This window comes from Rhipicephalus microplus, chromosome 6, assembly GCF_043290135.1.
Source record: "Rhipicephalus microplus isolate Deutch F79 chromosome 6, USDA_Rmic, whole genome shotgun sequence".
Lineage (NCBI taxonomy): Eukaryota > Metazoa > Arthropoda > Arachnida > Ixodida > Ixodidae > Rhipicephalus > Rhipicephalus microplus.
Window position 1 is genome coordinate 202627051 of NC_134705.1, and position 27968 is coordinate 202655018.

Sequence of the window (27968 nt, forward strand, 5' to 3'; positions counted from 1 at the left end):
TTCGCCTCCGCCGCACGCTTAAGGCACTCTAACGCAGCGCCTGCAGATCTTTTTTTGGAGTGTGGTGAAAAAAAATGTTTCTTTATTTCCTTCTGTCCGATTGCAATGTGCAGTGCATTTCCATTCTTCTTATTAAAGTATTCACTACTGATGCAATGTGGATTGCAGGGTGATTTGAATTGAAGTGCAGGTAGCGACCTCTGTGAGTAGGTTTGTAGTTGACAGAAAGACTTTGAAAGTCTTCTGTTCACCTAATTATTAAATCAAAGAATGGAAGGAATCAATTTTTTTTGCACTTACAAGTGAACTGAATGTCCGGTTTTATGTAGTTTATGTGGCTGAATAGGAGGTGGCTTGCAATTTTTTTATAATGCAAAAACAATCATTCACATACCTAAGGAAGACTTCCAATTTTGGTGCAGAAGTGCAGAGGGCTCTGTATTCAATGCTTTGCATGGTGTCGTTGGCCATGGTCACTGAGATTGAGGCTTCCATTGGTGCTCTTTTTATCTGCCTGTAGCATTCATCTTTAAAGAAAAATTACATATTTGATTAGCATAATTTCAGAAATCCACAGGTGGCATCTACTTTTGACGGAGTTCTCTCGTTCAGATAACTGTTGCGTCTTGGGTCACGGCAGCTGCAAGATGTATGGGTATGCTGGTGAATAGAGGTACGACATCGAACGAGATGAGGCACTCATCATCCTCTTGTCGTAGCTTAGATGTCGACACAACAAAGTCCCCCACGTTGTGCACATGAGACATTTAGGTCAGCAGTGAAATGAGCCGGTGTAGGCGCATGGACAGTGATTCACTGTTTGGCACAGGGGGACTCCAGATTTGTGAATTTTCGGCAGGCCATAGAATGCTGGTGCTGACCTGTTGCTGCACATTGGGACCTTTCCTTTTCTCTCCTTCCAGTGTTCTACACCAGCACAACATTCACATGATTCAGATATAATATTGTTCAGTTTTTTGGGTGTTTAGCCCAGTGAGCAAGATACTCGGATTCTGTGGGTACTAGTGCAATACCTGCCAGTGCTCTTCCTTTTGAATTTATCTTAGTTTATACAGCAATTCACCTGGTGGGCAAGTTTCCGTGTTGGGTTGGCATAGAAATAAGGTGGGCCACCTTGGAATTGAAAGGTGCTGTCAACATATGGCTGTGTGTTATACTTTGTTTTCGTTGGATGGTAATGTCCGACGCCCTGATGATTATTCACTTGCGTATAATTATTTGACATTATTAACTCTAAAACAACATAAATAGCTTGAATGACGCACATCTCATCGATCAACTTCGTGAGATAGCATGATGATCTTTTTTTTAATGTTGCCAAGATATTATCCTGGACATGTGCAGTGTGGGCTGAGATGCAGTAAAGCAAGATTTGCTGGAGTCTTGGCAGCACTTGTGATCAAGCGCTTCATTGTCTTCCCTCTTTGACCTCTGCTGTGCTGAGCGAACTAAATGCGTACCATTGCTGCTACACTTTTGTCTCGGTTTGAGCTATTCTACTTAAGAATCTCGTGTGTAAGAGAAAGGCTTGTGAATTGAAACCCAGGTCTGATGTTTATATTGTAGAAAGACTTGTCACTACTACCCATTGCAGGCTTGTTTGATTGTTTGAGTGCTTTGAATATTCCAATAAATATTACAGTATTCAAATTCACTTTTATTTAAGTTTTAATTATTGGAAATTTTGAAGTATTCTAAAGGGACAAATAGGTGCATATGAGGCTGCATGTGACAGTTTTGTAAAATGGTTTAACTGCAGTGTAGGTCTGTTAGGCCGTGAAAACACTTATTCAAGGAAAGTCTGCACTGTCACGAAGCCTATCATCAAGGTTAAATTAACATATTACTCATAGGTTATTCGTTTTTAAGTTTAAAAGCTTGTTATGCCAGCTTATATGCCCTAAGTATAGCAGATTCTAAAATTTTAGGTGCTTTACAGGATATCACTTGCATGCATTCTACCAAACTTAAAATTCTTGCTGCTATTAAGTTGTTTCCATTTCCTTTGAAACAAAAAAAGGGCATTTGCACATGCCTTTTTTCACTTTGTAAAAAATATTGTACAGGTTAATTGGGTCATGACAAATATTCCCAGTTTTTATATGTATACTATTCGAAATTATTCTAACAAATCACTATTCACTTTGAATTCGCTTTAACCTGAAATTTATTATTCACACAAGCCTAACTTGTTGGGATGAACTTGGAAGGCTTGCCATTTTTTGGGCGTGTTGGTAAACAGAACTCAAAAACATATTGAGTGCTAACAGACAGGGACGTAAGAGAGATGACGACACGATGCGCTAACTTCAACATTTTTATTTCCAGGAAATACCAACCTATTTATCTGTTTCCTGGAAAAAATATTGAAGTTAGCACATTGTGTTGTTGTCTCTCTTACGCCCTCTTTGTTAGCGCTCAGTATGTTCTTAAGTTAGAAGATTTGACGTAGTGTCCAGAGGCAGCTCAAACTTGTAGACTTGTCAGTGTGTTTAAGCACAAATAGTTGTATTGCTTATGGGTAAGTATCTATGCTCAAGCGAACTCTGCTATGGTTTATCCAGATTCCAATATTTGAACCGAGAAGTGATGGACGGGAGAACTTGCTCAACTCGCTCATTATAGCTGGCAACTACGTCATTCCAGAGGTGAGATTCTTTTCAAGTTATTAATGCACCACACTCATGTTTCGTGTGTCATGGTATTTGTTTAGTTTGCTGCCATCAATGAGCATTATATTTCAACCTCATTATCAAGTTGATTGATTGATATGTAGGGTTTAACGTCCCAAAATCACCATATTATTATGTGAGACGCCGTAGTGGAGGGTTCCGGAAATTTTGACCACCTGGGGTTCTTAAACGTGCACACAAATCTGAGCACACGGGCCTACAACATTTTCGCCTTCATCAGAAATGCAGCCGCCGCAGCCGAAATACGAACCCGAGACCTGCGGGTCTGCAGCCCCCTTAGCCACTAGACCACCGCGACAGGGCCTCACTATCAAGTTACAGGTGTCAGGAAATCAGTAGATTTGTGGACAAAAAAAGCAAGCACATGGGGACAAGTGCTGACTTCCAACTAATGATACAGTAAAATTCCACTACAACAAAATTGACGGGACACGTGAAAAGAATTCGTTGTCACGGAATTTCGTTGTAGCGAAATTTCATCTATTGACGACAAAATTTGGTAAGATCTGATTATTGTGACTCATCCTTTGGTCCCACTGAGCGCATTGAACTCTTGCCAACTCGGACGTACCTGGCCGCACACCAAGTGAACGCGTTTTCTCGCTTGTAACACGATCAAATATAAGGAAAATTCGGAGTTGAATAGGAATGCAAGTTATAAAAGAATTTTGGTGCGCAAGTTGGCTTCACGGCACGCCTTCACGGTAATGCAAGGAAGGCAGCCTTGCGTCAATACACGCGTACTTCAATAAAACTCTCTCGGGCTTGTTGGTGTTGTATGCCAGACGACATATCTTTTAGCGAGGACTGGCTGAGAAGAGCAGCCCTGTCTTCTTCTTTTCTCAGCTAGTTCTTTCTTTCCCTCCTGTTTGCACCAAAAATTGTGACGCTGGTACTTATTTCTTTCTCCTGCAAATTGGTGGTGCCGGTTATATGCAGGGGCGGGTTATACATGAGAAAGCACAATACCCAAGTGACCCTTGCAGCGTGCAGAATGCGTAGGGCCGAAACGATTGTTTCAATGCTTCGCTAGATACCAACTGAACACTGCAGCTGAAAATGCCGAAGCACCGTACTACCATAGCAATACGCGAACAACAGGAAAAGCATAAAGCTTCGAACCATTTGACGGGTAATTGTGTTTAATCTACTGCTGTGTTAGTTGTGCACCTTCGCAGCGTATTGCTTACCGATAGCCCCGCCGCAGTGATCTGGTGGCTTAAGTACTGTAAGGCTGCTGATCCGCAGGTCGTGGGTACAAAGCTCGGCAAAGGGTAGTTTTGTTTTCAATCTGTGCACGCTGGCCGTGCACGTGCCTTCAGAACTACGATGTTTTTATCTTTGGCCGCATATATTTGACGCGGTTTTCTACGCAGCGTTGCGGAAAGCAGCACTATTAGGTCGAGTCCGTGTGCATCCGAGGCACGCGTACTTTCGTGGTCACCCGTGATCGTGTCAACAAGACTGCATTTGTGTTCAAGCGGTTGCAGCAAAATGTGGTTATGCTTGGACTAGCTGCGCACTGGCCGTGTTTGCGTCTTCATTATGCCGTAAACATCGTTCGCGATCACAGAACTAGTTCCGACGAGTGGCAGTTTTGTTTTGAACAGACGTCAAGAACATGGGGGGAGTTCATGAAGAATGATTTTGCCACAGCCTGCACATGCATGAAACCCACCAGCAGCTTCATGGTGCATGGGCGGTCTGTCGCCGAGCATTTCAATGGTGAAAAATTGAGGCTGATCCCTCTTTCTAAGAACCGGTAAAACGCGAAAGTGAAACATACCCTAGGAGGCAGTTGAGCGTTTATTGTGCATGATTTCGCCACAAGGCCCAAGGAATGAATGCTACAGCAACAAATTGCAAAGTCACGTGAAGAACAGCAAGTGACAAAGCTCGAAAGTACGAGCACACACTTCAAGCGAAAAGCACAGACGAAATGAGCATACACAGGATGAGTGCGGACTAACAACTGTCACAGCTTGAGACTGGAAGCACATTGTATAAAGAGAAAGGTTCATAAAGCAAGCGCACAAGAAATCACAGGAAAAGCGTGAACAACTCACAATTCTTACTTCTTCGTGTGTGAACAGCATGTTCCTTTCATATATTGGGTTGTGGCAGCAAGGAAAGTGACCTTTACACTTTCTCGAAACACGAGTTTGATAAGCGCGCACGCAGGAGTGATTACGCTCCATGGAAGTGGTGCTCACTGCATGCCTGCTGTGGTGTAGTGGTTCACGCTGCGCGCTGCCGTTCGAGAGGTCGCTGGTTCGATGCCCCGTGGCAGAGCTTTTGCATATCGTCTTTTTCTTTGCAATCAGTTGTGTATATTCTAGAATTTCTTACAGAGATGCAGAAATAAAAGAGACGCAGTCTGCTATTTTCTGGTTCAGGTGAATTCCACCCAGCCAATGCCTTTCCTGCCAGGCAGCTGACCGAAAGTGTATTTATGCCTAATGACTGATTGGTGCTAGCAACTCTCGGCCTTCCATGGCAGTCTCATCGGTCTTTTACCCAGGCTGCAATGGGTGTGCACCTTATGACATACATAAATCTTAGCTTTTCAACATGAATATCTGTACATTACCATGTGCCAAGTTAGGTTACTCGTCTGCCTGCTAGAAAAATGGCCAGCACTAGGGATTGAACTCAGTATCTCCTGCATGTGAAATGTATGCTATTCTATTTTGCCACCCTGTAGTGTTAAGAACGACTTGACCTATTAAGAAACACGAGAGCCAACGTTTTATTGAGCTCAGAACACAATTTCTAGACTGTATTAGCATGTGTAGAATTTTCTTGTCTTGCTGAGTGTGTTGTGTTGGTGAGACAAAAGTGTTCATGTAAAAATGCCCATAATTCCTGAAACGAAATGGAAGGTTTTCTACTGAAGGTCTTCTCCTCCACTCAGGGGGGTCAGTGAGGCGCACTTCACAGGACATGAGCCAGCAACACTGAGAACTAGAACCGTTTTTAATTCATGACTCAAGGAAATCACAACCGACCTTCCGAACCAGCACAACACGGCACTAGCACAGACAGGAAGACCAAAAGCCCGGAATGAACAATGCCCGCAGACTAGTGGTCAATGGAACATACGGTGCGAAACATAGGGGCAAGAAAACTGGCGCGAAACTTAATGGCAGGAAAGCAAACTCGCATGCAACTCGCAGTGGAATGCGAACCATCAACTCATCTTAGCTGACGGCTTGAATCGGCGTGGCCTCTTGGTCTGCCGCACTCGGGAAGGAAAAACCTCGCGCCTAGCACGGCCGTCCTCGCATCCCATTCCCTAGCCTCCCAAAAAGCCAACGCGCTGGTCTCACCCTTTTCTTATCGGCTATCCACTTTTCTGCACCTTGTGCGACGCTAACGCTCATCACGTGCATGGGCAATGTGCATGTGTTCTCTTCATCCCAAGTGCTGTAGATAAGGGCCTGTTGGCCCGACAGTATATAAAGGCATGCAAGGTGACTTACTGGGCTTATTTGTGAGATCAAGGACGAGTAAGCAAGTGCCATCAGCAAGCCAACTCAGATGGCTAAGAAAGTATGCACAAGTAACCCCTGCCCAGCCCTTTGAAACTTAATCATTAGAAACACATATGCTCTGATTCTATAACTTTATCACCCTGTCAATAATAATAATAATAATAATAAAAACATGTGAAAGTCACTGTTTGCCCTCTACTTTGGCTTTTGTTCACTGGTGGTGTGGATCACCAACCAGCCTAGTCAGCCATCTTACCATTGTTGAGACTCACACCGCGCTGGAATTAAACACACAAATAAAAGACACACTGAAGCACAGGTAGGACACACACGAGCGCGAACTAACAACTGTTTATTCGATGGAAATGTGACACACACATATATAGGTTGAAAGGAGAGAAAAAGAAGAAAAAGAAAGAGCGTGAACATGCGCACTGCCCACCAAGATAAAGCGCCCATCAGTGCTAATCAAATCCAGCCTTGTCAACTATCTAAAATGTCTACGTAAAAAAGTATATTCATTGTTTGACAAATGAATAGATGGCACACTAACACATTTGTCCTCACCAAACCTGCGCATCATGAAAGCTTCAATGATTTCTCTTTCCCTTTTGTCTTCTGATCTGGATAAAACAATGGTCTTTTCAAAGTTCGGCTTACAATTTGGTGAGGACAAATGTGTTAGTGTGCCATCTATTCATTTGTCAAACAATGAATATACTTTTTTACGTAGACATTTTAGATAGTTGACAAGGCTGGATTTGATTAGCACTGATGGGCGCTTTATCTTGGTGGGCAGTGCGCATGTTCACGCTCTTTCTTTTTCTTCTTTTTCTCTCCTTTCAACCTATATATGTGTGTGTCACATTTCCATCGAATAAACAGTTGTTAGTTCGCGCTCGTGTGTGTCCTACCTGTGCTTCAGTGTGTCTTTTATTTGTGTGTTTAATTCCAGCGCGGTGTGAGTCTCAACAATGTTCAACCAACTAGCCCCCACTCTTGCCCTTCTAACCATCTTACCATGATTGATTGGTTCAATTGTAAGTTGCCTGGGAGCATTAAACCCTGAATTTCGGTTTTTCGTGCCCGCACTTTCAGGCAACTCCGTTGCCTTACCCAAAGCTAATGAATCACTATTCCTGTTGTACTTACCCAGGTCACGCTGATGTTCAACAACAAGCTGTTTCGTGGCAACCGGACAAGTAAGGCTAGCATCAATGAGCTTGACGCTTTCTCCTCCCCCAACCTGCCTCCCCTGGCCACCATTGGTGTCAAGATAAAAGGTACCAATCCTATCTGGCAGCGAGTCTCATATTAGCACACTTCCATGGTACACATTGAGCATAAACTGTAGACACAGCTGCACTGACAGAATGCACTTACATGAAGTCTGTGACGAGGCTCTAATGTTGCCAAACCTGAAACAGAGCATGTAGGGAAGCGTGTTTCAGCTCCACTAACATAACTAGCTTGGAATGCATCTTCTTCCCTGCACGCCCAGTTTCAGTTACCTATGGCATGCAGGTGATGCAGCTTCACGAACGTTGTCAGCTACTTGTTGGGTGTACTGTTGCCGTCTTCATTTTCAGCGGATCAGAGGAGAGTTGTAGGATTCACCCAACTTTTTTGGCGCATGCGCATTTATAATGGACCATGACAACATGACACACTGTGACGATATTACACAGCGACAAGCCGAGACCCTAAGGCGATTTGCACCTTGTACACTTAGCTTTATTTAAAATATTCTGCATCAGAATGTGCTTTCATTTACGGTGTGTTTAGGAAAAAATGCCACTAGGGCGGTTTTATCTGAGTGCATCGTGATCTCAATCAGCCGTGGCTTTATTGCAGCATCTTGGTTAACGCAACGTCTATTTGTCCGAAAGACCCATCTTGATGTGGCAGTCACTTGCGAGTGCATTTCCTTTTTTTTTCTGTTTTGCATCAAAATAAATTACGTTGATGACGATCTATAGGGTGTCACCACAAACATTGAAGGGAAAAACAAGACACCACATATTGCTCACTAGACTGGTAGGCTTTTACTGTAGTACTTTTGGCACAAATATAGTCAGGTGTTTGGTTAAGAAGTAGATAATGTTTTTCCAATTTTTATTGGTATGGGTCCTATGTTTGTGTTGTTAGTTCTCTGGTGCCATTTTTGTTCATGTCGGCCTCCAGGAATCAAGACGGACGGTGCTTCCATACAAACTGACCAGCTAGCTCTTTCGAAGAAGCCACTTACGTGAGCCGTATGTGTCTCTATAATCACTAACATTTATTAATTCTACTTTCATTGTCGAGATCGTAATAATGTTTGTTTTCACATTTAGGTGCACATACAAAAGATCTTATAGGCTTACTAGTAAGACAAATATGTTTCTATTTGAGTGGTCAGGTATCATCTGCCCATTGAGATGCTCAGTTGCCCCAACAACGAAAGAACTTTGCCAAAAGCCATTGCTTTCTCAGGATTCATTTACACAGTTTGGACACGTGGGGGGGGGGGGGGGCAGTGACAGGGAAATGGATAGGCAACACAAATCACGCCCCCCAGTTTTTGTAGTAGAAAAAGAGAAAAAGCAAGGTGAAAAATTTCCCGGGCTTACAGTACACCTCAATGCAGTATTACAGGCCCGAGCCTCTGCTCGGGCAGTTCACTTAACAGCACAAAAAGCATCACCATGGGTTGCATCGCTCATTTTCAGAAAGAGAACATGAACATAAGAACGCATGGAATGTGTTGTCATTCTGCTCTGCACTGTGAGAGGCAGACACGGCAGTACTGCTTGCACTTCTTGTCACATTCTTGCCATCCATGCTTTTGAGAGGCATTGTGCCCATTGAGGTGTTCTGGAAAACAACCTTTGTGAAGCTGTCCATATTGTTGTTTACCGTGAGCATTACTAAAAAGGAAGCGAACATGAAGTCGTGTTTAACGTGGTATTTGTCCTTGTGTGCTGCTCGCAGGAGATGCTGGTTTTTCAAGCGCATGTGGTGGGTGTCTCCCTGAACACTCTGCCACGTTTCTATGTGCAGTGTCACTGTGTGGTTTTTGTTGTTGATGCAGTAAACTGGAAAGCTGTCTTCCAGCAGAACACCATGGAGAAGTTTCGTGTGCACTCCAAGCTGAATCGCAACGTCGGCCTCCTCCGTCTCTTCCCCAGTATCACCGTTGAAGTGGTACGTGTGGGTCTCGTTTTGATGAGTGCATGAAGGAGAAAAAAACTTGCCCTGTGAATGGCAGAGTGGGGGAACTTCTGGCTTTGTGCATCACTGCCGAGATAGGCCTTACAAGGGCCCTTAAACCAGCTAAAGGCAGAAAGTTAGTTGTGTTGTTGACGTGATGCAAGAGTCTACAACAAATGCATAGCCGCGAGAATTTTTCCGAGTGGTGTTTTAAGCAGTAAGTTCGAGAGGTGGGCAAGGTGCAAACATTGCATGTTGCATCAATTCAGCGCAAACAAGACGGAGCACAAGAAGAGAAGGACACAATATGAACATTTTCTAACAACTGAAGTTTATTCAAGGGAAAACTGAATGTAATGAGAACTAACACATCCGTGCACAAAAATTCAGGTGACGTCAAAGAAGTGATTGAGCTTGCTTACCTCTTAATCTAGTAAACAAACATAGGGTTCAGATGAGGGTTCCTTATGAAAAAGAAGGGCAATAACTAGATATCTGAGCCATCCATCGCTTACTGAATTGCAAAATATGCAAGCTCAACTGTTTTTTTAAAGTCCTAGAAATTTTATGTGTATGCATGTGTTGGTTTTTGTCGCATTCAGTTTTTTTTCAGTTATTAAAATTATTAAAATAAAATATCGTGCCCTTCTCTTCTTGTGCTCCTCTTTGTTTGTGCTGACATGGTGCTTCTTGAAACAGTGTGCAGGGCGAGTTGGTTTTTAGCTTCTTTATTTACAGCATGTATGACACCGCAGAGAAAAAGGAACAGGGAGTGCTGAAAATGTCAGTGTGGGAACTTGATATTAAAGGGCATTGTGACAATGGAAAACTACAAAGAGCTGAGCTAGTGGCAAAAAATTTATCCTAAAAGACAGGGCGTGCAAACACAGACACAAGAAAGAATTTGGGCACCACAAACGCTGATTAACAACTGAGGTGGAAAGGAAAGAAGGCACGAAAACTTATTAGTAGGCAATAAACAAACCAGTTCATCTCGCACAGGTGGGGGATTCTGTAGAAGACAGGCCCATAGCCAGGTAAAACGCCTTAGCCACCCTCTCCTGTTCTACTGTGGCGTTTTACTGTGAATAAATAATGAAAATAGGTGTTTTCAAGGCCTCCAACAACAGAGAAATGCAGCACATTCAGTACCAAGCATCATTAAATCTCATTATGAAGTAGGCTATATTGTGCGTAAAGTGAGGTATTGGAAGTATTATCTTAAAGGAGCACTGACATCAAACTTCAAGATCAAGACGTGCCCATCACTCGATCGCTTGGTATGCATAGGTCCCCTTAGCCAAATTTGGAGGGCATCCATTGAGTGGAAGTTATTTTAATTCGATGTGAAACAGCGTAGAAAAACTAAGGAGAAAAAATGGAAAATAGACTGCCCTGTGACATTGACACTGGTGCCTATGTGTTTGGTGTAATACATTCCAAAAATACCATCCTGAGTGACGATGCCTTAGTAGCAATGACGTGTACGATCAGAGTATTCTTATTGTGGCACCGACTGGCGCCGAAGCGCAGAAACGCCCTCGCTCGTCGCGTCTGATTTTCATCACAACGGTTTGAATGATTTCGTGAAATTATCAAAATAAAAACCACCTTTGAAAGAATGGCGAAAGAAAAGAGCATGATTAAACGTATGCTTGTCGGTCAGCATGTCGGGGAAGCGTTGTGGGTTGCAGGTGAGTTGCAGTCGTCTAGTTCGGAGCACAGAAAAAGTGCAACGAGGGTGTCTTTTCATATCACATATGTGTTACACATAAACACGACCAGAAGCTATCAAAATTGGAACAGCGTATAATCAGATATCATTGCTAACAAGCAACACGCAGGTATCGTTGAATTTTAGTTCAGCTGTAGACTGCGTAATATCGTATTAACCGCGAGAGGCTGGATAGGTGGGGCCATTTGGATGGGCAAAAAAGAACCTGGCAAGCACGAAACTTGTTCTATTTCTCCGTTGATACTCATTCGCGATAGCTATATTGCATTGACCCCTCTGCGTATACCTGAATGCTTTGCACGCCAAAACACACCAATATAACTAACTGAGACACACGAGTGAACATGGCTGAAGCGTGCATCCTCGGGCAACTCGGCAGTGTTGCTTGGAACAGCGTCCATTTCGGAATCACTGTTCTGCAAAAGGTCGATCGAAGCAAAAATAATTCGCAAGGTCGCGAATCGCGGGGATTCCATGCTCCAGACTATCGTATTGGACCTGAGTCGACACTTTGTACGGCGACGACAGCAATGCAGGTGACAAGGCATGACTGAATGTGTCCACCTAGCAGATGAAATGTTTGCGGAGCAACTGAGCCTGACATCACTCTTTTCTGTGGAGAAGTGGTCAGGTGTGAAGTGATCTGGAGGTGACCGCGAGGTAACGCCACTGCTGGTGCTCCCAGCGCTAAAAATGGCGGGATTGCCGGCCGTTTTGGATAGTGCTAGATACCAGTGATATAAATTTATAAAAATGATGGTTATTCATCCCTCAGTTGCGCTTTATGTAGTGAATCGCTGCTACGGGGTCTACAGCTACTCGCTGACACAAAAATCTTGACATGAGTAAATTTGATGTCAGTGCTTGTTTAAGCCATGTCATGCAATGCTTTCTATTGGAGATGAAAAATTGGGTGCCGACTCTATCGCATATTTCATTCCTTTGAGGAGAGAATGAAAACACTAATGTACAACCTTGGTGGGGCAATATTTTCTTGGAATTTTGGCATCTGTTGTAGTGAAGTTGTTTTAGGTGCATATGTGCTGTAGTTGATTATCATGTTATTGCAGCACTATTGTGTGAAAGCTTTTAACCTGAACATTTTTCGGTTTTCCGCATAATTCAGCCACAAAGCTGTAGTGGCTGTGACCGTACTTGTATGTATTTTGTGTTGCATAAGTGCATGCTGTGAAATGATGAGGTTTCAGGGAAACTGAAATATTTGTGTTATTCTGGCCTCCAGGTGCGCGCCTTCCTTACGCCACCCGTGCAGGGGGTTGTGTTACAGACCTACGGTGCCGGCAACGGCCCAACCGCCCGTGCAGATCTGCTGGATGAAATCCGTCGTGCCTCATTGAGAGGCATCCTCATAGTCAACTGTTCACAGTGCACACAGGGTTCTATCGATGCGGCCTATGCGACAGGCAATGTGAGTACTGGATGGTTCACTCAGGGCTGGGCTTCGCTGTGTAGCACTCACAGTTCGTGGAGCATGCATACCACTTTTTGTGCACTTTAGTGTCTGGCAGATGAACAGAGTTCATGCTAATTTGTAATTTGGCAGAAAATTATGTCCGACAGCTCTTCACATGCCATAACTCTGATGATACCCCATAGCCTGACTTGATAATTAGCACTTTTGTGTAATCCTTGCAGTATGTGTGCAGTAGTACTTTGCAGCAATAGTTTGCTGCAAGTGGAATTACTGTGAATGATTTACTGAATGTGGACCATTTGGCTAGTGGAACCACTTCGTCATGACTGCTACATTAATACAGCTGCTGGATACCCTTAGTTTACTGGCGTAACCAGGACCATAACTAGGGGGGAGTTGAGGGGTTTTGTGACACACCCCGAAATATTTTTATGCTTTAACTTTTTTCAGGTGATGCTAAAACATTTTCATGCCTTCATATCGACCACTAGTTGCCAAAGCTACTCATTCTACACATTAACATCTACAGAAAAAGATTCCTGTGTACGGCCCTGAGTCTCACCATGTTTTTCCTGCCCATACTGGCTCTACATCCATCTTGACCTTGACATTGACTTATCATCATAGCGTTGTACCTCACACTTTAGGCAAGATGGTGTAGGCGTACACTTTGAAAAAAAAAAGCTCGTCAGCCTAGATAAAGAGGACGATTGATTCATTGATATGTGGGGTTTAACGTCCCAAAACAACCATATGATTATGAGAGACACCGTAGTGGAGGGCTCCGGAAATTTCAACCGCCTTGGGTTCTTTAACGTGCACCCAAATCTGACCACATGGGCCTACAGTATTTCCACCTTCATCGAAAATGCAGATGCTGCCGCGAGGACTTAATCCCGCAACCTGCGGGTCAGCAGCCCTTTCAGTCAGCAGCCCAGAGTACCTTAGCCACTAGATCACCGCCGCGAGGAAATAAAGAGGACGGGGAGGTGCAGATAATTGTGTTGTTTGGCTGAGAGCATCGTTCCAAATCGTTTTCCTTCAATTTTACAGTGTGTTGTCACATTGATTCAGTGTTAGTCACATTGACACACTACCTGAAATGTTTTCTGTTGGAATGTTTTGTGGTAGTATAGTTTATTTGAGTGAAGCCCCTGCCAGTGGTGCAGAATCAGGTACTACGTATACAGTGCACTCAATTTAGGCCCATAGCAAAAGGAGGTGCTCCAGGGCACTCCCCTCCCTCAAAATTCGCATGTTGGGGGCATTTTACTGATAATACATAATGAAAACAGAGGTTCTTCAATGCCTTCAACAAGTGCCTCTTTGGAAAAAATGTCTGGCCATGAGTCTGACTCAGTTTGCTGATAGATTGTATGAACAGGAATTAGCCTCAGAGAGGCTGGCCAATGTTTCGATTGTGGCATCCCTGATGTGTTGGTTTCAAGCTGGTTAGTTGTTGAAGCCATGTGTTGTCGGTCACTGGCACTGCTTTCCACCAGAAAAAGAAAACAAAGGTCACTCTATCACTGACCTACGGTAGTGGTTGAAACTCTGTCACTAAGTGACCCTAGGCAGGCTTCATCTCGGGTAAGGAAAATCATTAGCATGAGCAATACAGCATTTTAGAACAGCAAAGGAACAACCGGGTGCCACACAATGCGGATTTTGTAATGAGGGGGTTGCCGAATGCTCTGACTCATCAAAAAAGACTCAGGCATAAGTCTTCATCATCGTCAGTCCCAGTATCAACAATATGCACATATTTTCCTGCAAGTGTGTTGCGGGTACCAAACTTCTTCGAATGGCATAGTGAATGCCTCCGTACTACAGAAAAGTTATGATTTATGGTGCATTGGGCATCTGCAAGTGTGTTTGTAGCAGTTACCCACAGAGTGTTTAAAAAAGGCTCTTAAAAGGCCACTCTTCTGGCTTTTGCTGTGACTGTGTTGTGCATTCTGCGCAGGCCCGGTGGTCTTTTTCCATTAATTTTTTTCTCATGACAATTTGTCACCAACTGACCTGCTGAAAAACCAACACATCTAACAAAGTGGCTGACTGGGCTATTTGGTTTACATATTTAAGGTTTAACAGTGCGAAAAAATAAACGGCTTGTTACGTCCTTTTCCTGTCCGCCATGTATTTTTTTGCGCTGTTAAACCTTAAGTAAGCAACACACCTAAGATTACCAGCACAAAGTTGCCAGATGTTGCTGAGCTAACGACCAAGTATTTATCCCAAAAGAAGCCCAAAAAGGCAGCACGACTTTTGCAAAAATGTGCACAAGAAGCAGAAGTATAATAGATTTTCCCATTTATTAAAATATTCTTTAATTATAATAAATTGTTGCTCAAATATAACGAAAAGGTAAAAAAATAACATTAACTCTTTGATACAGCAACATATGTACAACTATGACCAAAATCACGTGTATACTCTAACATATATAGTAGACTCTCGTTAAATGGAACTTGAAGGGACTAGGAAAATGTGTTGAGTTTAACAAGAGTTCCATTTACTGAGATATAAACTGGGTTGCAGTATTCAGGTACGATATAAATCATATTAGAGGCAGTTCAGTTCGGTTTAACAGATTCCCATTTACTAAGAGTCCCAGGGTGGCCTTCTTAAAAATGCCTGTTTGGCAGTACATGAATAATGTTTGTTGAATGTGTTTGATTACAACACTAAGCTACACAAGGGCACAGAAAAACACTGTATTCATGTACGTGAGAAACTGTAAGGTAACTATATTTGCAGAAAAACACAAATAAGTCCAAAAAACATGACAAGCGAGTGAAAAATTTTACAGGCAACTAGGTGAAAAAAAGTCCGTCTGCTTATTATAAGCAAAACTAGCTACTCTGATTACCAGGCTTTCCTGACGAAACCAAGTTCCTCCTATTGAAATGTTGGCGTGCCTATCCCTGTTCCGAAAATTCATCTGTGGGCCTTTTCTGTGGGGTCAGTTTTTAATGGTGGACTTCCTTCCCACAGGCTCTTTGTGCAGCTGGTGTCATTCCCGGTTCAGACATGACACCCGAAGCTGCCCTCACCAAGTTGAGCTATGTACTGAGCAAGACGGAATGGTCGTATGCTACTAAAAAGGAGGTGTGTAATTGGCCATCGCTCCTAACTCTCTCACTTGAGGGCAGGCTGACATGTCATTTTGCTTCTGTGGTCTTGAATTCTGAAATATTTTCGCTCATATGTTACTGAGGCCATGCTGTTTTAGTGCCCACATGCATAATATTGAAGCTATCGTGTAATTATATGTAAGAGGTGTTGTAATAAGGGCTTTTACCTTGTGTGCATACTTTCTAACGTTGCCATGTTGCCAAAATGCATATTTATCAGCGTTTTAGCTCCTTATACGTAAATATTTACATTGGTACAGCTGCCCAAACGACTAAATGGTGATGTTAACTGAAACAATATTTAATCTAGATTAGATTGAATCAACACTACATCAACATCGCAAGAGAACTTTTTAACATGTGCAGTATCTTGTCATTAACAAAGGTGTGTAAAAGTACTGGGTTACTAGACGATGGGGTTGACATTTGTGCCGCTTCATGCAACCATTGTCATGGACACTTTTGTTTTTGCCTGTTTTTGAGACAAAAGAAACTTATTACAAAGGCAGCTCATTCGTAATTATGCCGCTACAAGACATTTACTGCAGAAGTACAATGCACAATGTTTATGCAATAACAATCTTGTGCTTGCCGGGCTCATCTTGGCCCCGCTAGATGGCGGCACTTCTCCCATCTGTGGAAGGGCCTCACACGTTTACGGCTTGCTTCAGTATGCTAGGTCACCCTAGCTTCGTTGATCAGGCTGAAACAAGGTTATCGCTCGCACTTTGTCTTATTTTGACTTGATGGCTGGAGTCTTGCAAAGCAGATATCGCGAGTAGCCATGAACGAAAATGGATCCAAAAGATAGGTCCGCAAATGTAAAGCCTATCCTCAAGGTAGTTTATGTGCGGTAAAACTCTACATTCCGAAAAGGCCTATCCATGCATAGATTGCTCTCGGTATTCAGCAACATAGTAACGTAAAGAAGTATAGTATATGTACAATCTGAAATTCTCTAATTACTTCCAATGTATTTCCTAACATAGCTGTTCTATGAATATACAGTAGGCTCTCAGTAAACTGAACCTAAAGGGACCGGCAAAATATGTTCCATTTAACAGGAGTTCCGTTTACTGAGAGGTTAACATGGGTGCAGAATACAAGTCCGAAACCAAGTATTGCAGAGGCAATAGTTCAGTTTAAGCAGTAGTTCCGATTAACAGATTTCCGTTTACTGAGAGTCTACTGTATTGCACACTGGGCCTTCTGTCACTACTGAATGCAGGGAAGGCTCTTCATATTTATTCAATTTAAAAAATAATAGTCAATTAGTGTACTTGGTTGAAACATTAAAGCATGAGCACTTGTCTGTTTGTTATCTTTGCCAGTATGTAATCGTATACAGTTGAACCCCTTTATAAGAGACCTGCACTGGGAATAATTCTTGTTTTTTATATGAGGTGTTTTTTATGAGAAGGGTATGACATATGCATTTTTTTATCAACACTTATTTCACTGTAGGCACATTGGTGTCTCTTATATCAGTGTCTTTCACAGAGGGGTTCAATTGTAGCGAGTTCACTAACTCCTATCAATGCTAATGATCACTGCTTACGTGCAGCAGGTGAAGTGATGTTATTGCAACTTGAACTTCATTCTGGCGGCGCGGATAGCAAAAAAGCACCTGAAGTACCTTTCTGATTGCCATCACAATAGTAGAATTTTTGGTTGCATGTGCCGAAGCACCAATTGGCGTTCTGCAATCAAGAAGAGACATCACCAATATTTGGTCCCTGTTGTTGGCTTGAGCTGTGCCACATATTTTCTCTCTAGTGGTGACAAATCATGGTGTTTTGCTGAAGGCTTGTCTGTCCAGGCACTTCGTGGTTTGCATAAAAGTAAATAGTGCCATGTACAGCTGTGTCCACGTCTGTGTATAGCACGTGAGCGGGTGGCCTTGCTCTGTGGTGCAACACCTTGCAGCGGTTGTGGACACTGATGTGGTGTGCCCAGGAGCAGGCACAGACTAATAGGCATGCTGACCTGCTTTGCACGAGTGACATCGTTGAAAGGTGCGCTTGTTCAACCGAAGAAGCACGCTCCCTGAGGGAGCTTTCAAATTCTAGATTCCAAAAGAGTCGCGTTTCAAATGATAAAACGCCATCTTTTGGGATCTAGAATCTGAAAGCACTCTGAGGGAGCGTGCTTCTTTGGTTGAACGAGCGCACTTTTCAACGATGTCACTCGTGCAAAGCAGGTCAGCATGCCTATTAGACTGTGCCTGCTCCTGGGCACACCACATCAGTGTCCACAACCGCTGCAAGGTGTTGTGCCATAAAGCAAGGCCACCCGCTCGCGTGCTATACACATTATGATTCTAAAGAAGTCAGTGTAAGCAGTGCTCAGTGTTCCTACACTAGAGGAATGAATTAAAGAATAATAATTTCTCCAGTGAAAGAAGGGGACAAGGGTGCTGTCAGGCAACTGAGACAGGCAACAAAGGTCCCCAGTAGCCACCTACCAGTCCCTTAGGCTCATACCGTATCTGGGAGACCATTGCTTTACTCCAAAATCCTTAACTTTGGCACATGTCCTGTAAATAATTTTATTTCGCTTCACTGTGCAGTTTGAGGATGGGTGGTTATAGGGTAAAATTAAACTCATCCTCTATTTTTTTTTTGCCTTTGCTGATCTTTTTCAAGGCACCCTACTTGCATTTCTGTCTCCAATATGCTTTAACAGACAGGGAACATAATAAAGGTGTTTTTGTCTGAATGCTATTTCATCACAAAACTGTACTAATCTTGTGGCATTTGCTGTGGCTGCTCTGCGTAGCATTGCAATGTCATGTTTGCACTTATGCAGCAGCAGTGTTCTCTTGATTGCTGTGATTTCGGCCAGTGCAGATGCTGCAGGCCAGTCTGAGGGGAGAGTTAACTGTGGCAAAGCCAAGCAAGCTGGATGACTTGGATCTGATCACCGCCATTGCAAGGACCATGAACATCTCATCACCTGAGGTACTTGTTCAGAATACTCTGCTGAAGGGAAGACATGCGAAAAAGATATCTCTTTTAAGGTGACTTATTCCATCATGAGAGCTTGGCAATTGCGGTTATTTTGAACATGTGGCTTTAGTCAACTCCTCATGCGAAATGCAAAGGTAAGTAGCCAGGTGACATTTTCCAGGAGACCTTAGACAACGAGATGTTTTTATTTTTTAGTAGCTACTTTGCGCACTTTTAAAGGACTCTTACTTCGAGCTCATGGCAATCTTCAGTTTTTTTTTATCGTGAAAGTAGAACTAATTACTTGTCAAAGCAAATAAAAATGAAAAAATATGTAGGTAATTTTGGGAAAAGGAGTTGTGTATTTTTTACTTAAGAAGCTGTTACAAAACAGTAAGGACTGGTGTATAATCAGACAGACAAGTCAACTGTGGCACGAGCTCACAGTTTCTGTGTATCCTGTCTGACTTTGAAAATTCGACATAGGAGCTGAGACACGAGTTGGAAGGAATGATGTCACTTAACAGTTTTTACAACCTCAAGCAATGCACAGGGAGTATGGCATTGTATCACACGTTAGGGGTCACCACCATTTGGGTACTCATGCTTACGTCTAGGCACGAAGAAGACATAGAAGTCAGGATGATGTCCATGCTGTCCACAGTGTATCTCGTCTCTTTTGTGCCTAGATGTTTGCACAGGTATGATGGTCATCATTTGGGATTCCCTTTTATGCAATGGAAAGGTCGTTTTACCTATGGCATAGTTATTCCTTGAATTGGCTGCTTTGATTGCTCTGCTTAGTTAGGCTGCGCTGTGTGCCTCACCTAGTCCTTGCAATTTCGTGACCTTCCATGGAGGCACCTTGTAAATGAACTCCTACTCGTGAATTACAGGGGTGATTGCATCCAATTTTTGCTCATAATTTGTGTATTGTGGTTTAATCCATGGGTGTTCACAAACAAGCTGGCAAAGTCTCAGCGTATTTGGTCGAGCACTTAATTTATAATGAATATTTTTACAACCACGCGAGTAGCCCGATAGTCTGACAACACTTGCGCGTTCATGAGCTGTGATGTAACAACTCGCTTGCATTATGAGCATCTGTATTCCAGCAAATGATGTTGTTTCCTGGTCAGCTGCGAGCAGTGGAGCTATTTCAGCTTTCTTCAGCTTGACATTGATAATGGAACGATTTACAGTGGCTGAAACTAAAGTACAAGACAATAGCTTCACTATTAGCTTCACTACTTGAAGCACACGACATCACACTCGCCTTGGCTAAATGGCAGTCACCGGCAGTGGGTGGTGTTTATTTCGGCAATTTCTAGGGCTCATTTTGTGATGAAATTTCTTTCCACAGTCCATTTTTCATACATGGGCACAATAGACTTTCTACATTCATTTTCACCAAAAACCCCTATTTGGTGGGTAACTGTGTCATGTGGTGGATAACCATAACATGGTCCCTTTAAATGGTAGTGGTTCTCTTCTTTGCAGGAACTGCAGTCCCTGCAGACGGTGCTGTATCCCAGCATTCTCTGTTCAGTCACAGCACATGGAGATGTCGATCGGCTGGAAGTGATGAGGCAATTCGTGAGTGTCCCCTTTTACACACTCCACTCGGGCATGTGTCATCATAACACCAGAGAATTACCTTTTTTTTGTATTTGATTTTATATATAGACAGATATTGATGGAAAAGAATCAACCAAAAATAGGAAAAATTGAGATGCCGCCCAGTAAGAGGTTTTCAATGGACATCTGATCATCCGGTACACTACAGCTTAAAAAAACACACAATTCATGGAGCACAAACAATGACCAGGGCTCGTCATTAGTGCTTTGTTTTTTGTGTGTTTTTTGCGCTCCAGTGACTAGTGGCACAACAAGCCAACCCGCCTCTGTATCTCACCTTACTGATGTGAAGCACAAGGTAAACAATGAATGAGGCATTCTTATTGTAAACTCCTGGCTCATTCTTGGTATTGATATTGCTGTTGTGTTCTCTTTGTGTATAGGCTGTTACGAGAGGTCCCACGGTCTCTCGGGTAGCGTGCCGCAAGGGCCAACACAGGCGGGGAGCATCCAAGCAGGGGCAAGGCAGCCAGAAGGAAACAAAACATTTATATTTACAATGCATGTATAAAATGTGGACAAGGAAGCAGACGACACGAGATGTGCTGGCCTTTGATAACTACCGAGGCGCTCGAGGAGGAGGGTGTCGGACACGGGCAGCGTCCCTGAGAGACACGCCCAGTGTCTGTGGCGGACACACTCAGCATCTCTGATGGATGCACTTGCTGTCTGAAGGCGGGTCGTGCAGCACTTTTCAGGTAGTCCAGCTCTGGGTGTAGCCTGTGGAAGCCTTTAAACTCATGGGTCACGGCACGCTCGTAACAAGGCATGCATATAACCAAAAAATGAATAAATAAATAATCGCCTTGAAGAAAATTTTTCCAAAGAACAACTCTGCATTTTGTAGTGTACTGGACAGTTCGGCCACGAGTGCCTAATCCTCCTGCATTTTAGATGACAAATTCATGAAAGCATCACTTGATTCTGCTGCATTATGGCGTTTGCACCACTCGCGTGCGAAATGGTGGGATGGGCAGTTCTCAGCCCTTTGTGTTTTACGAACTGTTGTGACAGTGCAGCTGTATTCTGAATGGCTAAGCCGCTCCATGTGGTGTCATGTGAAATGGTCTGCCGCAGGGTGCCTACCTGTCGTCGTGTGACTACGACTTCCGCACGCCCCTGCACGTGGCCTCGAGCGAGGGCAACGTGGCCATGGTGCGCTACCTGCTCCAGCACGGTGCCAGCGTACACATGCGCGACCGCGACCACCACACGCCACTTATGAGTGCCGTCTTCTGTGACCAGCATGCCGTCATCGAGCTGCTGGTGCAGGCGGGCGCCCATCTCAGCTTACCTGCCTTGCAGCTGGCTGACGAACTGTGCACGTTAGTCACCACTCTATTCCTTCACCGTATGTATTGCACTGGCATGATCTAATCTGCCTTTTGCACCGTCAAGCAGCTCTCTTTTGGAAAATCCTCTTCTCCCAGTATAACGCTGTAAGAACAGAGAACATCATTGGGTTGAGTCGTTGATTGTCTACCAGGCTGACCATAGTTTTGTTGTTTGAGTTGGACAGGCCACAATGATGCTTCTTGTTAACACCTCTTGCTAAGTGTGGTTAAGGCTGTGCAGCTATAGGAAGTCTTATGTTTGTTGCCACTCCAGAGCGGCCAGGAATGGCAATGTAAAGCGGCTAGAGTCCTACAAGCTTGCCGGAGCCAGCTTCTACGAAAGTGACGTGACTGGACGGACATGCCTTCATGCTGTGAGTGTTCAAAAGAACAGAAGCCAGTGTTGCCTTATGCTTGAAATAATCTTTCCATGCAATATTCTGACTTTGGATTTAAAAATACTCCTCCCTCTAATGTTTCTTCTGTGATCAGATGAAAAATAAGCCCTTGAGGGTTATAGAAGATTGTTTCTTTTGTGTCATATGAAGTGCAGCAAGTGACTTTCAGCATATTAGGCTCTTACACATCAATAAAGGCAAATTGACACCACTAACTTTGTAAAACAAAAAAAAGCAAGCCAGAAACACATTCGTCTTGACTCTTCAGAAGGAAGGCTTATTATTTGCCAAAGAGTATGTACTGGTTCAGGGATCAAATGTGAGACCAGCACCTTTTCAGGACAGTTGCTCTACCAGTGAGCTAACCTGGGAGGTAGCAATTCACCCATGTGAGGGCGAATTGTTTATTAGAAGTTGTAGGGCCAGTTGGTTACTTGTCATATCGCAGTTATTTCTCACAACTTGCTAATTCCTCGAGAAACACTCTCACATTCACACATGCTTCTACTCAAGAAACACACCACACACAGAGCACTCTGTGTGTGGCTACCTATTGTTATACCCCCCTCCCCCATTATGTAAAGCCCCAAGAGGGGCCGTAAATAAATGATAATGGTGATGATTGAATAATTGGGGAAAACTTTACTTATTTGAAACATTTCTTCATCCGTTATTGAAAAGTGTGACACCTTTGTTGTTGCACTGGGCTGTGTTCCCACATATTCTAAAATTCAGTTTCATTTCTGAAAAATAACATAGAAAGTAAGTGGCAAAATCATGATCAACAAGTAACTTTCGTTTGCGATCGTTTTATATGGCCAGTGCTACCATGTAGGGTGGAAGTTTGCAGGATTATTAAGAAAATCAAGAAGTTTAAGTACTGTGCAACATGCGATAGAATAAAAAGTATTAGGCATAACTTGAAGAGACAGGAACAGAGTAGGAAACAAAAAGGTGTAGGCGAAATTCCAGCTGACATTACAAAGAAAAATGCTGCGTTCAAACACAGTTAGACCAAGTTTGTTGAGCAATAGCAACAACTACTGTGCGGCAAGCACTGGCAGTCTGCCCACATTTCTCTTCTTATTGCCAATGCAGCAGTGGCATTGCAGGTCTCGAGGCACACGTGACGGCTGGCTCGCGACTCTCACACTCTGGCGAATAGGGTTGTGTGAGAGGAGGACAAATCGACACTGCGCATGTCTGTTGCTATGAGGAAACACACGCGAGGGTCATTTCGTTGTTTTGTAACGCAAAGAATAGAGCTCTAAAGGTAGGGCTTTACGTGTGCAGTCCACGTAATGGCAGATAACTGGCAGTCACTCAGAACTATGAAACCTGGCAATGGGAGGTGTAGCAAAGGATGGCAGAGTCCATACCAGGCTGCTGGAAAGCTACAGTGGATGTAAAAAGTTGAAATCAATAACAATAATGAAAATAAAACATATCATAGGTGTAATTGCGACTACAACTAGCTCTCTTTGCTTAGACTTGAAGCACTCGTGCAGTCAATTTAGGATTGCTTTCAAAGCGGTTTCAGAAACACTTTAAAGAAACACTTTAAAGGGGCCTCGCAACACTTTTCCAAGTAGCCGTGTAATTTATTCAGTAAGGGAGCTTATTGCCTCACTGACATCGGCAAAAACTTGTAGAATCTATCCAGTATGAGTGGAGTTGCAAAGATATGTCGCACACTGCCATTTCTTTCCCTCTTCTCTCATCTCGATGAAAGGACTGGAAGCTGAGCAGGAAGGTATGGCACAAGGGAATCCTTGAAGACCTTTAAAGACAATAGTCTTTTTTGGGGACCTTTGACGCCAAAATTTTGGTCCGTCTGTCTTGTCTTGCTGTCTGTCCACACATTTTTCTGTTTGTCAGCCTTATCAATACCCCAAACGGCACCAAACGATACCCCAAACAGCCAACCCCATCCGCAACGCCCACAAATATTGCTCAAGTTTCAGCGTACATACTTGTGCGATTGTCAATTAAAAGCAATTATTGTGCATATCTGAGGCACCATAACACGTCGATATTTTGTATGTGTGCCTTTATACTAGAGAAGGCACACATAAGCAATTCTAAGGACTGTAGCGTTTATCACGCTGTGCTGACAGTGAAATGCGATGCTCAAAAAGGCAAGTGTTTCCAATGCTTTGCTAAGACGACACGGTGGTAGCACTTGCCCATCGCCTTGCATTCTACACCTTTTTGCCTCCGAGACAGGTGCGCATCTTTCTCCGTGGTTGCGCACGCCTTCCTTCGTTTTCAAAGATAACTGCCAGGTAGCGCTCGTGTCTAACGTGCCCCGATTCGCTCTATCGCCTTCGCTGCACGGATCGAGACTCTCTAACGCAGTGCTTCTAGAATACAATTCACCGATTTTTTTGCGCAGGACATCAAATAAACATTTTGTTCACTCTCTCCACACGCACTATCGTCTTTCAACGATATTTGCAGTGAAACGTGCAGATACGAAGGTTAATTTTTTTGTGTGTCTTCGAATGTGTGGCTTCTCAGTGCGATTGCACACGCGATTGTACGGCCCCAGTAACTTCCAAACGAGCTACGCTCAAATCAGCCAATAATGTGATATTTGGGCCTGTGGATCTGTGAGTATATAGCATAATTTATTGAAAAAGAAAAAAGTGATTTTTAGTTGTCTGTGAGAATTTATTGTAAATTCCAAGCTGCGTGCTGCGCTATGATATTTGGCTTGCATGTTCTAGGGAGCCTCGACTATCGATCGGCAGCATTTGCTGACTGTGCTCAAAAAGTTTTGCTGGGTTCTCTTGAGATAAACGAACTATTTGGCAGTAAATGATGGTGCATGATTCAAATTTCCGTCTTGCTGCAATGCGTTACACCCAACCTTTTTTTTCTCCCTCAAGGCATGTGAGGCGGGACAGGAAGCAGTTGTCAAATTCTTGCTGGAAAACAAGGTTTGGCCCGAGACAAAGGACGTCTACAACCACTCGCCCAAAGAAATCGCTCAGCTTCTTGGCCACGTGAAGCTGCTTCAGCTTTTTAAAAGCATCATGCCGACTACTAACAGGACGACTCAGGATTCTCACCAACAACCACCCTTGTAGTACAATCATGGCACTGTAGTAGCACTCGGTGTGCATTGTGTACAGGGTTCCTATAGCCTAGCTACCAAAGTTTATGCCCACATGAGGCAGTCTCATGTTAACGTATTGTTTGATAGTTTCCAAAGTTTTCATTCTGAACATATTCTAGTTTATGACAAAATGTCTGTGGTTATGCCGAGGCTTTTGGTGCTAGAGAGGATTTGTGACTTTTAACTCTGTTAAGGTTTGTTGGAATATTTCACCTGTACTTGGACTTGCTTGATTAGCTGGCAATGTGTGAATGACTGATGCTTCGATGCGTGTGCTCCGGTGTGACATATTGTTGTATGCAAGTTTTAAGAACGCATTATCTCGATCTCGCAAATATTATCCATTGTAGCCTTTAGCAATGACCATTCACGTAGAATTACCTCAGTGCTCGCCTGAAATATGTTCTTGCTTTAGACGAGATGATAGTCGTGTGCGGTGAGGTGCAAATTGTAGGCAGCCTCTGCATGTGGACATGATTAATGTCTTTTATTAAAGCACCAACATAGAATAAGTACTGCTGATTTTTGCAACTTTGCAATGGTGCATTTATGTGTTCCTTATTTGTTTGTGCTGCACTTTTGTAATTTTTGTTATTGCATATGAGTGACGAGCAGTAGGATAATGGGCCAAATTCTTAGTAATTAAGATGGCTGTCGTGTGTGCGTCCTTGTTTCATCGACCTGTTTAGCACAGTTCTGCCGAACATGAATATCCAATTCAGGCCAACCAAGAAAAAAATGAAGACATTACTGTGTTAGTAAACTTACGAGAGAATACACTGATCTCTTGTGATGCTTGAATGAGTGCAAATTCATGCAATTTAGACCATAATTTATTTTTTTTATTCTGCTCTTGCCGAGCTAACTTTCACCGTACACTTTTTCTTTCTTGTGAGGAAACACAAGAGGTTAGACTTAGTTTCGAATTGCCTTGGCAGCTCTTGTTACAGCAGTGCTTGGGTCCACACCTTTATAACGAATCTGTTATGTGTAAACAATAAAAGTGTAGTTCTATGTGACTATTTTAGCAGCTTGTTTTTCCTTTTAAACACTGCTGCAGGCATCCAGCCACCAACAGAAAACATATTTTTATTTGCTTGGTTTTAGTTGTGAATTCGCACCTTTTATGTAAAGCCCAGATAAATGTTGATCATAACTGGTCCCTAGTCACATACTACAAGGTGAAAACCGCAAATGTTTACAAAATTCTACAGTTCCTGCACGCTCAATGCAAGTTTGCCCGCACTTACTCGGTGGTCTTATTCCCGTACAAGAAAGTGCATTTGATAGTGTGCACAGCTCCTTGTTCATCATGTTCACAATTGCTGCCCAGGGCTTCCTTGACTAGTCTGAACAGGCCACACACAGAGTTGAATGTGCAAGACAATGAACTTCAATCCTATTTATTGTCACAACTGACAAGATGATGAATTCTTGCTTTGGGTTGTCTGGTGATAAATAAAATATGTTTTAGAATACAACTGCAAGTGGTATTCACAGTTGGACAAGCTTGAACAATTGTGCAAGATGTCGCACAATAAAGCAACTTGCCTAGGTGCATTCACATTACTGGTGACTTACGAGACGTTAGCCACAGCATGTCACACTTGAGAAAAGTCAAACAGCTGGGTTATGTGAAAGCCTTCTTTAAATTTTGGAGCTTCAGAAACCAGTGAAAGAATAATGACTTGATGAGAAACTGACAAATAACAGATGTTGCAGTGCTTGTTTACTTCAAGCCTTTCTTCAGAACTTATGCCTAGTTTGAACCAAAGAGATATACCTAATTACCATAAATGCCGAGAACCACATAAAACCTACAACAGACACAGACCTTGCAAAAGATCTGTTTCGTGTTTTTTGTTGTGATTGTTTGTGCATCATTCATCTTTCAGAATGTCATACCAACTAGCCGCTGTTGAAGCACACTTTTCAACAGTGGGTAATTTTGCATTAAGGCAAAATCCTTAAAGGGGCCCTCCAACACTTTAAAAGCACCTATTTGTTTTATTTGTGGTGTGCATAAAATGACGGCTGGGGATAAGTTTAGCACATGTCTAAAGGGTCTAAGCACCGATGTTGAAGAATTTAGTATTTTTTTCATACAATAAAGTCACCGCATTGCTGTCAACCACGTCAGAGCGTAGTGCCTGTACAGTTGTGGGTAAAAATGACGGCTAAGCACGCAAGCCTGTAATTGGATAAATGTAATGTTAGAAGTTATTGTGGTGTAGCAACAAAATTGAAATTACTATTGAGTTTTCTTTTTTTTTGTGCTTTTTAATTTATCTCAAAACAGATGCCATTGCAAGAAAGAAGGAACACTACAACTAAAAAGCACACAGAGGTGCTGGCTGCCATATTGCCTCTGGGTTTTTTGCTTGTGTGGGCCAGATGTCCATTTGAAAGGCTTCTCTCTCTTCTTGCTTCTGTATTGCTGCAAGCTGCCTATTTTCACACATGCGCTATGCTATTAACTGCTGCTAAAGCAACACAAGTCATCCCCTTGTTGGATTGATATCGCTGAGCACTTGTAGTTAGTCGAACGGTTCACTGAACAATCCGCGTAGGGGCAGTCTTGCTTCACTGCCCTTGTAGTTCCACGAATTTCCTTGTAAATATGAGAGGAGAGAATGACATGGGATGTTTGAAGGAACAGCAGAAAAGGAACAGCAGAGCGCCCACTCAAATTGTGACAAGTCAGGCGTCGGGCACTATATTGATTACCATGGAAATGGCATCAACAACACATTGAAAGAGATTAGCAACAACAGTGTGTGCACGCATCCAAGCTTCCCCTACGCAGAAGCTTTCAGCTCATT

General features: G+C 43.1%; 1 protein-coding gene across 3 annotated transcripts in view; it reads left to right on the plus strand.

The window, feature by feature from the left end:
• The window catches only part of LOC119166935 (L-asparaginase), a 40155-nt gene extending 13528 nt beyond the window's left edge, over positions 1-26627 (plus strand). The window contains exons 5-14 of one of the 3 annotated variants that reach the window (XR_012884415.1): positions 2586-2669; positions 7365-7491; positions 9282-9394; positions 12379-12564; positions 15568-15681; positions 18557-18667; positions 20156-20251; positions 21371-21644; positions 21902-22001; positions 24917-25056. Coding sequence is in view for 2 of the 3 variants with exons in the window: in XM_037418325.2 (XP_037274222.2) it covers positions 2586-2669; positions 7365-7491; positions 9282-9394; positions 12379-12564; positions 15568-15681; positions 18557-18667; positions 20156-20251; positions 21371-21618; positions 21902-22001; positions 24917-25117 (1380 nt within the window). In the remaining variant the exon portion in view is untranslated. Of the gene's footprint in view, positions 1-2585; positions 2670-7364; positions 7492-9281; positions 9395-12378; positions 12565-15567; positions 15682-18556; positions 18668-20155; positions 20252-20676; positions 20992-21370; positions 21645-21901; positions 22002-24916 lie in introns of those variants that run through there. The other 2 variants (XM_037418325.2, XM_075867627.1) reach the window with 2 other exon arrangements.
• Positions 26628-27968: the final 1341 nt, after the last annotated feature.